The sequence below is a fragment of the Salmo trutta genome, unplaced genomic scaffold, assembly GCF_901001165.1.
Source record: "Salmo trutta unplaced genomic scaffold, fSalTru1.1, whole genome shotgun sequence".
Taxonomy (NCBI): domain Eukaryota; kingdom Metazoa; phylum Chordata; class Actinopteri; order Salmoniformes; family Salmonidae; genus Salmo; species Salmo trutta.
Window position 1 is genome coordinate 132,701 of NW_021822789.1, and position 14,329 is coordinate 147,029.

General features: G+C 40.9%; 1 protein-coding gene across 1 annotated transcript; it reads left to right on the forward strand.

Moving 5' to 3' along the window:
• The first annotated feature begins 2,143 nt into the window (after nucleotides 1–2,143).
• On the forward strand, nucleotides 2,144–13,816 carry LOC115184563 (macrophage mannose receptor 1-like). Its single transcript, XM_029745430.1, has 4 exons — nucleotides 2,144–2,567; nucleotides 6,237–6,572; nucleotides 8,602–8,775; nucleotides 13,549–13,816. The coding sequence occupies exons 1-4, from the start codon at nucleotides 2,501–2,503 to the stop codon at nucleotides 13,782–13,784; spliced, it is 813 nt and encodes a 270-aa protein (XP_029601290.1). The 5' UTR covers nucleotides 2,144–2,500; the 3' UTR covers nucleotides 13,785–13,816.
• Nucleotides 13,817–14,329: the final 513 nt, after the last annotated feature.

Sequence of the window (14,329 nt, forward strand, 5' to 3'; positions counted from 1 at the left end):
ACCTAGCTGTAGGTCTATAGGTTCCAGTAGGATAGTAGACCTAGCTGTAGGTCTATAGGTTCCAGTAGGATAGTAGACCTAGCTGGTCGATAGGTTCCAGTAGGATAGTAGACCTAGCTGGTCTATAGGTTCCAGTAGGATAGTAGACCTAGCTGGTCTATAGGTTCCAGTAGGATAGTAGACCTAGCTGGTCTATAGGTTCCAGTAGGATAGTAGACCTAGCTGGTCTACAGGTTCCAGTAGGATAGTAGACCTAGCTGGTCTATAGGATTCATGAGGATAGTAGACCTAGCTGTAGGTCTATTGGTTCCAGTAGGATAGTAGACCTAGCTGTAGGTCTATAGGTTCCAGTAGGATAGTAGACCTAGCTGGTCTATAGGTTCCAGTAGGATAGTAGACCTAGCTGTAGGTCTATAGATTCCAGTAGGATAGTAGACCTAGCTGTAGGTCTATAGGTTCCAGTAGGATAGTAGACCTAGCTGACGGTCTCTAGCTTCCAGTAGGATAGTAGACCTAGCTGTAGGTCTATAGGTTCCAGTAGGATAGTAGACCTAGCTGTAGGTCTATAGGTTCCAGTAGGATAGTAGACCTAGCTGTAGGTCTATAGGTTCCAGTAGGATAGTAGACCTAGCTGTAGGTCTATAGGTTCCAGTAGGATAGTAGACCTAGCTGGTCTATAGGTTCCAGTAGGATAGTAGACCTAGCTGGTCTATAGGTTCCAGTAGGATAGTAGACCTAGCTGTAGGTCTATAGGTTGCAGTAGGATAGTAGACCTAGCTGGTCTATAGGTTCCAGTAGGATAGTAGACCTAGCTGTAGGTCTATAGGTTCCAGTAGGATAGTAGACCTAGCTGTAGGTCGATAGGTTCCAGTAGGATAGTAGACCTAGCTGTAGGTCTATAGGTTCCAGTAGGATAGTAGACCTAGCTGTAGGTCTATAGGTTTCAGTAGGATAGTAGACCTAGCTGGTCTTTGTCCTCCTTAGCACTCAGCCAGTTGCTTCCTGTGTTCTGGTGAATCACGTCCCCTCTGTTCTTCCCGTATTCGAGGGTGCAGGGTGGTGGAGGCCATAGCTCCCTGGGGCCCCATGGTACCACTTCTTCTTTCTCAAACACACACACCCTTCTCTTTCTGTGTGCTCAAGGATGAATCAGAGCTGTCCGCAAGAAATGTTTTAATAACAGACTAGTTTCACTCCCTGGGGTCAGGGTCAAGTGTGTGTTCCTTAAAGAGTGGTAATTATTAAACAGACAGCTAGCCGTTAGCCAGGTATAGTCTGACAGCTAGCCGTTATCCAGGTATAGTCTGACAGCTAGCCGTTAGCCAGGTAGTCTGACAGCTAGCCGTTAGCCAGGTATAGTCTGACAGCTAGCTGTTAGCCAGGTATAGTCTGACAGCTAGCCGTTAGCCAGGTACAGTCTCACAGCTAGCCGTTAGCCAGGTATAGTCTGACAGCTAGTCGTTACCCAGGTATAGTCTGACAGCTAGCCGTTAGCCAGTTATAGTCTGACAGCTAGCCGTTAGCCAGGTATAGTCTGACAGCTAGCCGTTAGCCAGTTATAGTCTGACAGCTAGCCGTTAGCCAGGTATAGTCTCACGGCTAGCCGTTAGCCAGGTATAGTCTGACAGCTAGCCGTTAGCCAGGTATAGTCTGACAGCCAGCCATTAGCTAGGTAGTCTGACAGCTAGCCATTAGCCAGGTAGTCTGACAGCTAGCCATTAGCCAGGTAGTCTGACAGCTAGCCGTTAGCCAGGTATAGGAAGCGTCCCAAAGCATCCCAAATGGCACCTTATTATTCACTATATAGAGTGCCATTTGGGATGCTCCTATTGTGCTGGTTATTGTAGCTAATGAGATGACACGTAGGCTTACTTTACATTGTTGTAATAACCATTTAACCTGTTGGGATGAACAGACATTGGTTAGTGATTTACATCCTCAATGGCACCCTATTCCCTTTGTAGTGCACTACTTTTAACCAGGGCCCTTTGTAGTGCACTACTTTTAACCAGGGCCCTTTGTAGTGCACTACTTTTAACCAGGGCCCTTTGTAGTGCACTACTTTTAACCAGGGCCCTTTGTAGTGCACTACTTTTAACCAGGGCCCTTTGTAGTGCACTACTTTTCACCAGGGCCCTTTGTAGTGCACTACTTTTCACCAGGGCCCACAGGGTTCTATATCGGAATAGGATGCCATTCGGGGCCCAGAAATTGACTATTGACTCATGACTTGTGGTATATATTATTTTCAACACCACAGTGTTTTCAGCGAATCGTAAACCCTGACATAGTGAGTAAATGTTGGCTGATCGAGGGTGTCAGTGCACCTCCCATTCACCAGAAAAGTGTTGAAATGTCACAACAACATCCATTGATAGAGAAGAAAAAAAGATGTCATGTGACAGAGGACTTCATGGTTATTAAATAGCAGACCCAGTCGTACAGAACACTCCACTCTGCTGTAGGAGGTCTGTATGTCAGGCACAACCCTACTGGGACCATGACAACCATCATAATAACTGTACTGATGCTCTTCATTCAAACCACCCTGGGGGCTCCTGAAACAGGTATGTTGTTTATCTCATTGGTTATTAGGTTAAACCTGAAACAGGTATGTTGTTTATCTCATTGGTTATTAGGTTACACCTGAAACAGGTATGTTGTTTATCTCGTTGGTTATTAGGTTACACCTGAAACAGGTATGTTGTTTATCTCATTGGTTATTAGGTTACACCTGAAACAGGTATGTTGTTTATCTCGTTGGTTATTAGGTTACACCTGAAACAGGTATGTTGTCCATCAATCAAATGTATTTATAAAGCCCTTTTTAATCAGCCAATGTCACAAAGTACTATACAGAAATCCAGCCTAAAACCCCAAACTGCAAGCAGTGCAGATGTAGAAGCACGGTGGCTAGGAAAAACTCCCTAGAAAGGCAGGAACCTAGGAAGAAACCTAGAGAGGGACCAGGCTCTGAGGGGTGGCCAGTCCTCTTCTGGCTGTGCCAGGTTGAGATTATAACAGAACATGGCCAAGATGTTCAAACGTTCATAGATGACCAGCAGGGTGAAATAATAATAATCACAGTGGTTGTCGAGGGTGCAACAGGTCAGCACCTCAGGATTCAGAGTTAGATACAGCAGGTGCGGTAGAGAGAGGGAGTCAAAAACAGCAGGTCTGGGACAGGTAGCACATCCGGTGACCAGGTCAAGGTTCCATAGCTGCAGGCAGAACAGTTGAAATTGGAGCAGCAGCAGCACCAGGTGGACTGGGGACAGCAAGGAGTCAGTGACTCAACCCACTCAAGTGATGCACCCCTCCTAGGGACAGCATGGAAGAACACTAGTAAGCCAGTGAGTCAGCCCCCGTAATAGGGTCAGAGGCAAATAATCCCAGTGGAGAGAGGGGAACCAGCCAGGCAGAGACAAGGGCGGTTCGTCGCTCCAGTGCCTTTCCATTCACCTTCATATCCCTGGGCCAGACTACACTCAGTCATAGGACCTACTGAAGAGATGACCAAATCGGAGAGATAGGTAGGAGCAAGCCCATTAATGCTTTGTAAGTTAACAGTTAAACCTTTAAATCTGCCTTAACAGGAAGCCAGTGTAGAGAGGCTAGCACTGGAGTAATATGATCAAATTTGGGGGTTCTAGTCAAGATTCTAGCAGCCATATTTAGCACTAACTGAAGTTTATTTAGTACTTTATCCCGGTAGCCGGACAGTAGAACATTCCAGTAATCTAGAAGTGTCAAAAGCATGGATACATTTTTCTGCATCATTTTTGGACAAAAAGTTTCTGAGTTTTGCCAAGTCCTTAACAATTACAAGCATAGCGAGTGGGCTCCCGAGTGGCGCAGCGTTCACAGGCACTAGATCTTAGTGCAAGAGGCATCACTACAGTCCCTGGTTCAAATCCAGGCCGTAATTGGGAGTCCCTGTCACGCCCTGACCAGGTGAACTCTGCTTTTTGGTCAGGGTGTGGCATTTCTATGGTTTATTTTCTATGTTTTGGTTATAGCCTTTCTTTGTGTTTTATTTCTATGTTGGGCTCGGGGGTGATTTCCCAATCAGACAGCTGTCGCTTGTTATGTCTGATTGGGAATCACATTTAAGTTCCTTTTCCCCCACGATGTTTGTGGGTTGTTGTCTCTTTGTTTTGAGCACGTAACGTATCGACAGTTTTCTTGATTTTGTGTACATGTTTAATTCCAGTGTGTTCAATAAACATGTGTTCGCTCCCAGCTGCGTTTTGGTCCGCTTCCTCGTCACCAGGCGACGATCGTTACAGAACAACCCACCAAACCAGGACCAAGCAGCAGAGGAACGAGGAGTTGAGGAAACTCGAGAGGCCTCCCCAATATTTTTTTTTGGGGGGGCACAAGGGGAGTTTTGCGGGGCAAGTTGGGAGCCCCAGGCCAAATCCCCGGACTGTTTCTGGGAGGCCAGTTAATGGACAGGGCTTACGCTTCGGGGTAATGGGTGTTATGGCGAGGCCAAGTGTTTTTAGGCCAGTACGCGCTATACCAGCGCCCTGCAGTTACCAGGGGGTAGTAGGCATTCAGCCAGAAAGGGCGATGCCAGGGTTAAGCTCGAGACCGCCAGTAAGCCTCTGAGAATCTGTTCTTAAATGACTTGCCTTGTTAAATAAAAAAAATACAATTAAAATACCCATAACATGAAGCAGCCACCACTATGATTGAAATATGAAGAGTAGTACTCAGTGATGTGTTGTGTTGGATTCGCCCCAAACATAACACTTTGTATTCAGGAGAAAACATTTATTTCTTTGCCACATATTTTGCAATATTACTTTAGTGCCTGCAAATAGGATGCATGTTTTGAAATATTTTATTCTCTGCGGGCTTCCTTATTTTCACTCTGTCATTTAGGTTAGTATTGTGTAGTAACTACAATGTTGTTGATCCATCCTCAGTTTTCTCCTATAACAGCCATTAAACTCTGTAACTGTTTTCAAGTCACCATTCAGCTCACGGTGAAATCCCTGAGCGGTTTCCTTCCTCTCCGGCAACTGAGTTAGGAAGGACTCCTGTATCTTTGTAGTGACTGGGTGTATTGATACACCATCCAAAGTGTAATTAATAACTTCACCATGCTCAAAGGGATATTCAATGTCTGCTTTTTTTTTACCCATCTACCAATAGGTGTCCTTATTTGCGAGGCATTGGAAAACCTCCCTGGTCTTTGTGGTTAAATTTGTGCTTTAAATGTACAACTAGACTGAGGGACCTTATAGACAATTGTATTGTATATGTGGGCAGTGACGTGTATTCATGGATGCCAAGGGAAGCCACGCTTCCCCAAATAATTTACCAATAAAAAATACATTATTTTATCATTTTTATCTTGGAGCCTGGATGTAACCTCGTAAGCTGATGTTAACTAGCTAGCTAACTTAGCTTGTTCATTGTTGTGCAACACACACACACACACACACACACACACACAGAGAAATCAGTCCCAAGGAATTGCCACATGATTTTTACCAACATTGAATGGACTAAATTGTTTTTGGTATCTTTTAAGTTGGCTTTCAGGATCTGCTCTGAACAAGTCTAAATCTGGAGTGTCTTAACAAAACAAAAAACAAAATATTTAGTCTGACTTCATCCAGTGTCCAGAAAAATGGATTTCCACCATATGCAAATATGCACATATTTATTGAGAATGCCTAATTTGCATATGTTAATAGCATACTGCAGATTTTCTTTATACTTAAAAGTAGTAGATTTGTGTTTACATTCAACTGGTAAAAGTTGATTGTGATATTGATTAAGGAAAAATAATATCCTATGAGGGTGTGGTGCCTGGCCTTAATAGGATTTATGTAGCTCTATGACAGTGTCATGTAGCCCTATGACAGTGTTTTATATAGCTCTATAACAGTGTTATATAGCTCTATGACAGTGTTATATAGCTCTATGACAGTCTTATGTAGCCCTACGACTGTTAAAAAGTCCTCATGAAAGAGGGTTCAATTAAAGTGTTCAAATGTTTGCCTATTATGTCAATGCTGGTTTGTGATTGTTGTAATTTTTGTTTGTAGACGGTCCCTTCAATCTCTTCAATGCTGGTTAGTGATTGTTGTAATTTTTCTTTGTAGACGGTCCCTTCAATCTCTTCAATGCTGGTTAGTGATTGTTGTAATTTTTGTTTGTAGACGGTCCCTTCAATCTCTTCAATGCTGGTTAGTGATTGTTGTAATTTTTCTTTGTAGACGGTCCCTTCAATCTCTTCAATGCAGCAAGTGGCAATAGACAGGAGCTGGCACGCTGGGTGTCAGAGGGACGTCTCTACTACACCAACATTAGGAAGTGTGCTGGGGTTTCTGGGAAGACAGAGGGTAGTACCCTGGTGAATTCTGACTGTGATGAGAAGAGCCACCTTCAGCAGTGGGAGTGTAGTAACAACACACTGCTCACCCTGAAAGGACAGACTCTGTACCTCCACGTCAACGACAACAATGATCTGGTGCTGTCCAGAGACACGGGGCCTCGGAGTCGCTGGATCATCTCTGGTACAACGGACGGCCCCTGCTCAAGGACCCACAGAGGTACGGGATTACAATCACAAGGTTCTCATTGTTTAGGATTGTAAAATGGATTTTGGACAAAATGGACCAAGTCTCAACACACTTCAAAAGAAGCAGGTTACATATAACTACATCAGACAGTATATTTTATACTTTACAGCTTACATATAACTACATCAGACAGTATATTTTATACTTTACAGGTTACATATAACTACATCAGACAGTATATTTTATACTTTACAGGTCACATTTAATTACATCAGACAGTATATTTTATATTTTACAGGTTACATATAACTACATCAGACAGTATATTTTATATTTTACAGGTTACATATAACTACATCAGACAGTATATTTTATATTTTACAGGTTACATATAACTACATCAGACAGTATATTTTATATTTTACAGGTTACATATAACTACATCAGACAGTATATTTTACAAGTTACATATAACTACATAAGACAGTATATTTGATATTTTACAGGTTACATATAACTACATCAGACAGTATATTTTACAAGTTACATATAACTACATAAGACAGTATATTTGATATTTTACAGGTTACATATAACTACATCAGACAGTATATTTTATACTTTACAGGTTACATATAACTACATCAGACAGTATATTTTACAGGTTACATATAACTACATCAGACAGTATATTTTATATTTTACAGGTTACTTATAACTACATCAGACAGTATATTTTACAGGTTACATATAACTACATCAGACAGTATATTTTACAGGTTACATATAACTACATCAGACAGTACATTTTATATTTTACAGGTTACATATAATTACATCAGACAGTAAATTTTATATTTTACAGGTTACATATAACTACATCAGACAGTAAATTTTATATTTTACAGGTTACATATAACTACATCAGACAGTATACTTTACAGGTTACATATAACTACATCAGACAGTATATTTTATACTTTACAGGTTACATATAACTACATCAGACAGTATATTTTACAGGTTACATATAACTACATCAGACAGTATATGTTACACTTTACAGGTTACATATAACTACATCAGACAGTATATTTTATACTTTACAGGTTACATATAACTACATCAGACAGTATATTTTATATTTTACAGGTTACATATAACTACATCAGACAGTATATTTTATACTTTACAGATTACATATAACTGCATCAGACAGTATATTTTATACTTTACAGGTTACATATAACTACATCAGACAGTATATTTTACAGATTACATATAACTACATCAGACAGTATATTTTACAGGTTACATATAACTACATCAGACAGTATATTTTATACTTTACAGGTTACATATAACTACATCAGACAGTATATTTTACAGGTTACATATAACTACATCAGACAGTATATTTTATACTTTACAGGTTACATATAACTACATCAGACAGTATATTTTATATTTTACAGGTTACATATAACTACATCAGACAGTATATTTTACAGATTACATATAACTACATCAGACAGTATATTTTACACGTTACATATAACTACATCAGACAGTATATTTTATACTTTACAGGTTACATATAACTACATCAGACAGTATATTTTACAGGTTACATATAACTACATCAGACAGTATATTTTATACTTTACAGGTTACATATAACTACATCAGACAGTATATTTTACAGGTTACATATAACTACATCAGACAGTATATTTTATACTTTACAGGTTACATATAACTACATCAGACAGTATATTTTATACTTTACAGGTTACATATAACTACATCAGACAGTACATTTTATTGAAAAAAAAACGTCATTTTTGTCTGTGAATCCACAACGTTCAGTAACACAGGGACACACTCAGAGCCAGAGTCCCATAAGAGTGTTAGTATAGAAGGCCGTGTTCCCCAACAAGGTCACACAGGGAGGCAAGATGGCAGACACACTAATATAGTAAAATCCTTGGGTTCTTATTAAACCCACGTCACACTGAGCTACATACAGTACCCACAGTAACCACTATCCCCTTTTCAGAGCTCTTTACCATTGAAGGAAACGCGTTTGGCCGTCCCTGTGAGTTTCCTTTCCGGTACAAAGACCAATGGTTTGGAGACTGCACCTCGATAGACTCCTCTGTTAGACGGCTTTGGTGTGCCATTGAAACAAACTACCAAGACAATGAATTGTGGGGCGTCTGTCCATCCAAATGTGAGTTTTACATCTGTTACTTACTGTGTGTCAATCTACACAGCTGTTAGATGCTTTTCTCTCTCCCTCTCTCCCTCTCTCTCTCTCTCTCTGTCTCTCTCTCTCTCTCTCTCTCTCTCTCTCTCTCTCTCAATTCAATTCAATTCAATTCAATTCGCTTTATTGGCATGACGTAACAATGTACATATTGCCAAAGCTTACTTTGGATATTTACAATATAAAAATAAATAAAAATGAGAATCAAAAATTGTCAACGGGACAACAGTAACAACAATAACCAACGGTCAATATAACCATACATTCAACAATAACAATAATCATACAGTTGAGGACATGTGCAGGTTTATTGGTCTGTCAGACACTGTCCCTCAACTTATGGCAGGCAGCAATGTAGTGCGCTGCCAACCCACAGCTCTCTGCGTCCTCCCCCAACAGGATGGGTAGCCTATCCTCATCAGAGAGGTCTTTAAAACCTTGAATAAGGATTTCAAATTTGGGGAAATGACACTCTCTAATTGTTTTATATTTTTGACATTTTGTCAGGAAATGCAGCTCCGTCTCAGGTTCTGCTGTTGTGCAGTGGTTGCACAGCCTTTCTTCTACAGGGAGCCAGGTTTTCCTGTGTCTACCCTTCTCAATGGCAAGGCTGTGCTCACTGAGCCTGTACTTTGTCAAGGTTTTTCTAAGGTTTTGATCAGTAACCATGGTCAAATATTTAGCCATAGTGTACTGTCGATTTAGGGCCAGATAGCACTGCATTTTGCTTTGTGTTTGTGCTTGTGTTTCCCAATAAGCAATGTAGTTTTGTTTTGACTGTGTTGTAATTTGGTTTATTCTGATTGATTGGATGTTCTGGTCCTGAGGCTTCAGTGTGTTAGTAGAACAGGTTTGTGAACTCAGCCCCAGGACCAGCTGGATGAGGGGACTCTTTTCTTTGCTCAGCTCTTGGCATTGCAGGGCTTGGTAATGATATGAGAGGGGGTCACTGTATTTTAGATGTTTCCAAAACTTAATTGCTCTTTTTTGAGTTTTTATTATTAGTGGATATTGGCCTAATTCTGCCCTGCATGCATTGTTTGTAGTTTTCCTCTGGACACGTAGGAGAATCTTACAGAACTCTGCATGTAGGGTTTCAATGGGGTGTTTGTCCCATTTGATGAAATCTTGTTTTGCAAGTGGACCCCACACCTCGCTGCCATAAAGTGCAATTGGTTCAATGACATATTCAATTAGTTTTAGCCAAATTTTAATAGGTATTTCAATTTGAATTTGCTTTTTAATGGCGTAGAATGCCCTGCGTGCTTTCTCTCTCAGTTCATTCACTGCCTCATTAAGGTGTCCAGTTGAGCTTATTTTTAAACCTAAGTAATTGTAGTGTGTACAGTACTCTATATATTTTGTACCAATTGAGAACTTTGGTCTAATTCCCTGAGATCTGGATCTTCTCTGGAAAATCATTATTTTAGTCTTTTTGGGGTTTACTGCCAGGGCCCAGGTCTGGCAGTACTGCTCTAGCAGGTCCAGGCTCTGCTGTAGGCCAGGTGCTGTGGGTGACAGCAGGCATAGGTCATCTGCGAAGAGTAGGCATTTAACTTCTGAATTGTGGAGACTAACACCAGGGGCTGAGGATTTTTCTAGAATAGTGGCCAATTCGTTAATGTAAATATTGAAGAGTGCAGGGCTCAGATTGCAACCCTGACGAAGGCCCCGCCCCTGGTTAAAGAATTCTGTCCTTTTCTTACCAATTTTAATGCTGCACGTATTGCCAGTATACATTGATTTAATTATGTCATATGTTTTACCCCCTACACCACTTTCAATAACTTTGTAGAACAGTCCTGTATGCCAAATAGAATCAAATGCTTTTTGGAAGTCGATAAAGCAATTGTATATTTTGGTATTATTTTGGTGGACATGTTTATCTATCAGGGTGTGTAAGGTGTAAATATGATCAGTTGTGCGATGTTTTGGTATAAATCCAATTTGGCTTTTACTCAAGACATTGTGCTTATTAAGGAAGTTTAGAACTCTTACATTGATGATACTACAGAAAACCTTCCCCAGGTTACTGTTCACACAAATGCCTCTGTAATTGTTAGGGTCAAATTTGTCTCCATTCTTAAAGATTGGGGTTATGAGTCCTTGATTCCAGATGTCAGGGAAATAACCTACACTCAGGATCAAATTAAACAATTTTAATATAGCCAATTGAAATTTTGCACTAGTGAGTTTGAGCATTTCATTTAGGATGCCATCAGGTCCGCAGGCTTTTTTAAATTTGAGAGCCTGAAGTTTCTTATAGAGCTCCTGGTCAGTAATTGGGGAGTCCAATGGGTTTTGATTGTCCTTTATAGCTTTTTCTAATCCATTCAACTTCTCATGGATTTGGCGTTGTTCTGCGTTTGTGTCAATTTGAACGGTGTTGTAGAGTGTTTTGAAATGGGTTGTCCATATGTCACCATTTTGTATTGCTAATTCCTCTTGTTTAGATTTTTTTAGTTTTTTCCAATTTTGCCAAAAGTTGTTTGTGTTTATGGACTCCTCAATTAGTGTCAGCTGCTTGCTGTTGTACTGTGCTTTTTTGGTTCTGAGTGTACGTTTATAGAGTTTTAAAGTCTCACAGTAATGAAGGCGTAATTCACCATTATTTGGGTCTCTGTGCTTTTGGTTGGATAGTGTTCTAAGTTTTTTCCTTATAATTTTACAATCTGCATCAAACCAGTTGTCATCTGTGATTTTTTTAGTTTTGTTTTTTATCAATTTCAATTGTGCTTCTTTTGCTGTTTGCCTGAATATATAGTTGATGTTTCGTACTGCTAGATTGATGCCTTCTTTACTGTGAGTGAATGTGGTATCCAGAAAGTTATCTAAGAGTGTTTGGATATTTTGGTTCCAGGTTGCTTTCTGGTATTCTTCTGTGCTGTTTTGGGCCCATCTGTATGAATTTCTGATGTTGTACAGCTTACTGGGCTGTGAATGTGTGGTTGTTTCCAGGTCTGTTCTTTTGAGGAACAACGTAATTTGGCTGTGATCAGACAGAGGTGTTAGTGGCTTGACAGTGAATGAGCTGAGAGAGAAAGGGTCCATGTCTGTGATCATATAGTCTACTGTACTGTGGCCAAGAGGTGAGCAGTAGGTGAATCTCCCCAAAGAGTCCCCCCGTAACCTACCATTGACAAAGTACAGACCCAGGCTTCTACAGAGCTGCAAAAGATCCCTTCCGTTTTTGTTGACGGTGCTGTCACTGTTGTTTCTATGGGGGAGATTAAGATAGTTAGAAACAGTATGGCCTGTAATAAAGCTGTCCCCTCGTGTGCTCGTTAGATCAGGTAGTGTTCCTGTGCGCGCATTTGTGTCCCACAGATGAGCACATTTCCCTGGGCCTGGAAATGGCACGTCTCTTCCTCGAGGGTGGGGAAGATCTCCTCTGAGTAATATGGGGATTCTGAGGGGGGGGATATATATTGCGCAAAGGAACACATCTTTTCCTGTCAGTACAAGTTCTTTTTTAGTTTTAACCAAATGTGGTATTTGCCAATTTTGAGGGGATCAATTAGATTTTGTAGTTCGGATTTGTACCAAATGATCAATCCTCCAGAGTCTCTGCCTCTATTGACAGAGCTGTGTTTCTGTGATGGCACAATGACCTCTCTGTAGCCTGTGGGACAGTGAGTGACAACGTCAGCCTTACACCATGTCTCCTGCAGAATGATGACGTCAACATCTTTCAGATTTTTGTTGAACTCCAGTGCTAAACTCTTCAGACCAAAGGTTGATGAGTTTAGACCCTGAATGTTCCACATGCTAACTGATAGTGATTTCATGTTGCAAAAAGAAAGAGTAGCAGTCAGAAATACAGTAACGATTAACTAATAACTAATAAGTTGTTAAGAGCGAGATAAACAGGATATCAGCTAACATTTATTCTGTTATTCTGTTAAATATTCCTATTCATTGAACAAGTAAATTCTAGTACAATAGGTGTGTGTGTGTGTGTGTGTGTGTGGTGTGTGTGTGTGTATGCGTCCGTGTGTGTTTAGTGCAGTTTAGTGCAGATGTATTGGAGGAGCTGTTTAATCTCACTTAATCCTACAGGGTTCTCCTGTCCTCTGACGACCTCCGCGTAGCTGCGCTGGTCCTGCTGTTGGGCCCTGTGAGGTGGAGGGGGGCCAGGTCTGGGCTGTGGGACTTCTCTCTCTCTCTCTCTCTCTCTCTCTGTCTCTCTCTCTGTCTCTGTCTCTGTCTCTGTCTCTCTCTCTCTCTCCCTCTCTCTCCTATTCAATTCAATTCAATGGCTTTATTGGCTTGATAAACATATGTTAACGTTGCCAAGGGAAGTGAAATGGATAAAAAGTGAACAGTAAATATTACACACACACAAGTTCCAAAATAATAATGACATTTCAAATGTCATATTATGTCTATATATAGTGTCGTAACGATGTGCAAATAGTTAAAGTAGAAAAGGGAAAATATTTACAATGGTGTTTGTTCTTCACTGGTTGCCCTTTTCTTGTGGCAACAGGTCACAAATCTATTACACCCAGTAGATATTCTTTGTGAGTCTGTGTAATCTGAGGCAATTATGTGTCTCTAATATGGTCATACATTTGGCAGGAGGTTAGGAAGTGCAGCTCAGTTTCCACCTCATTTTGTGGGCAGTGTGCACATAGCCTGTCTTCTCTTGAAAAGCCAGGTCTGCCTACGGCAACCTTTCTCAATAACAAGGCTATGCTCACTGAATCTGTACATCTCTCCCCCATCCCTCTGCAGCTATGGAGCATTGGCATAAGAACCCGGTCACAGGTACATTCTACCAGGTGAACCTCCGCTCTGCCCTGACCTGGCACCAGGCTCGGACCAGCTGCCAACAGCAGGGAGCAGACTTGGCCTCAATCACCGAACCCCACGAGCAGACCTTCGTAGCAGGTAGCGCCACCCGGTGGCCACGCTCACATTCACACGCATCAGGCGTGTCAAACTCAAGCAGTGTGTTTATGTTAAAATAATTGTATATCTTGATGATAATAATCAATACGCCTTGACCAATGCCCAAGGTTTGTAAGACAATGGGTTAAATAATTAGGCAAGGACTCAGCTTTCTGCAAAAGGTTTCTGTAGCTTTATTCAGAGAACGTTCTGAGGTCAGGATAACAAAACAGTCATTATATAGTTCTTGCTTACTTACGCACATGCATTTACACACAAACTGTTGGTGACCTGCATCTCCCCCTTTGACTTCCCACACTGTTTATCACTACCTAGCTCAGCCTGTTCCTCTCCCTCAAGGTTAGAAACCCCTTGAAGTTTTACTCCCTTTACCATCTGGCTCCTGCTCTCTACACTAATTACATACACACATTTCTTTCCCTCTACAGCCTCTACTAGATTTTCTGGGACTAATCGGACTAATCGATCACTACATTGATCATTACATTGATTATTCATTAACCATGCTGTATGACTAATAATTCATCATGGTTTATTGATTCATTTACCTTTATTAGATAATTCTCTTATCAGTTTATTAGTGCACTGTTCATGTACTAGTGTG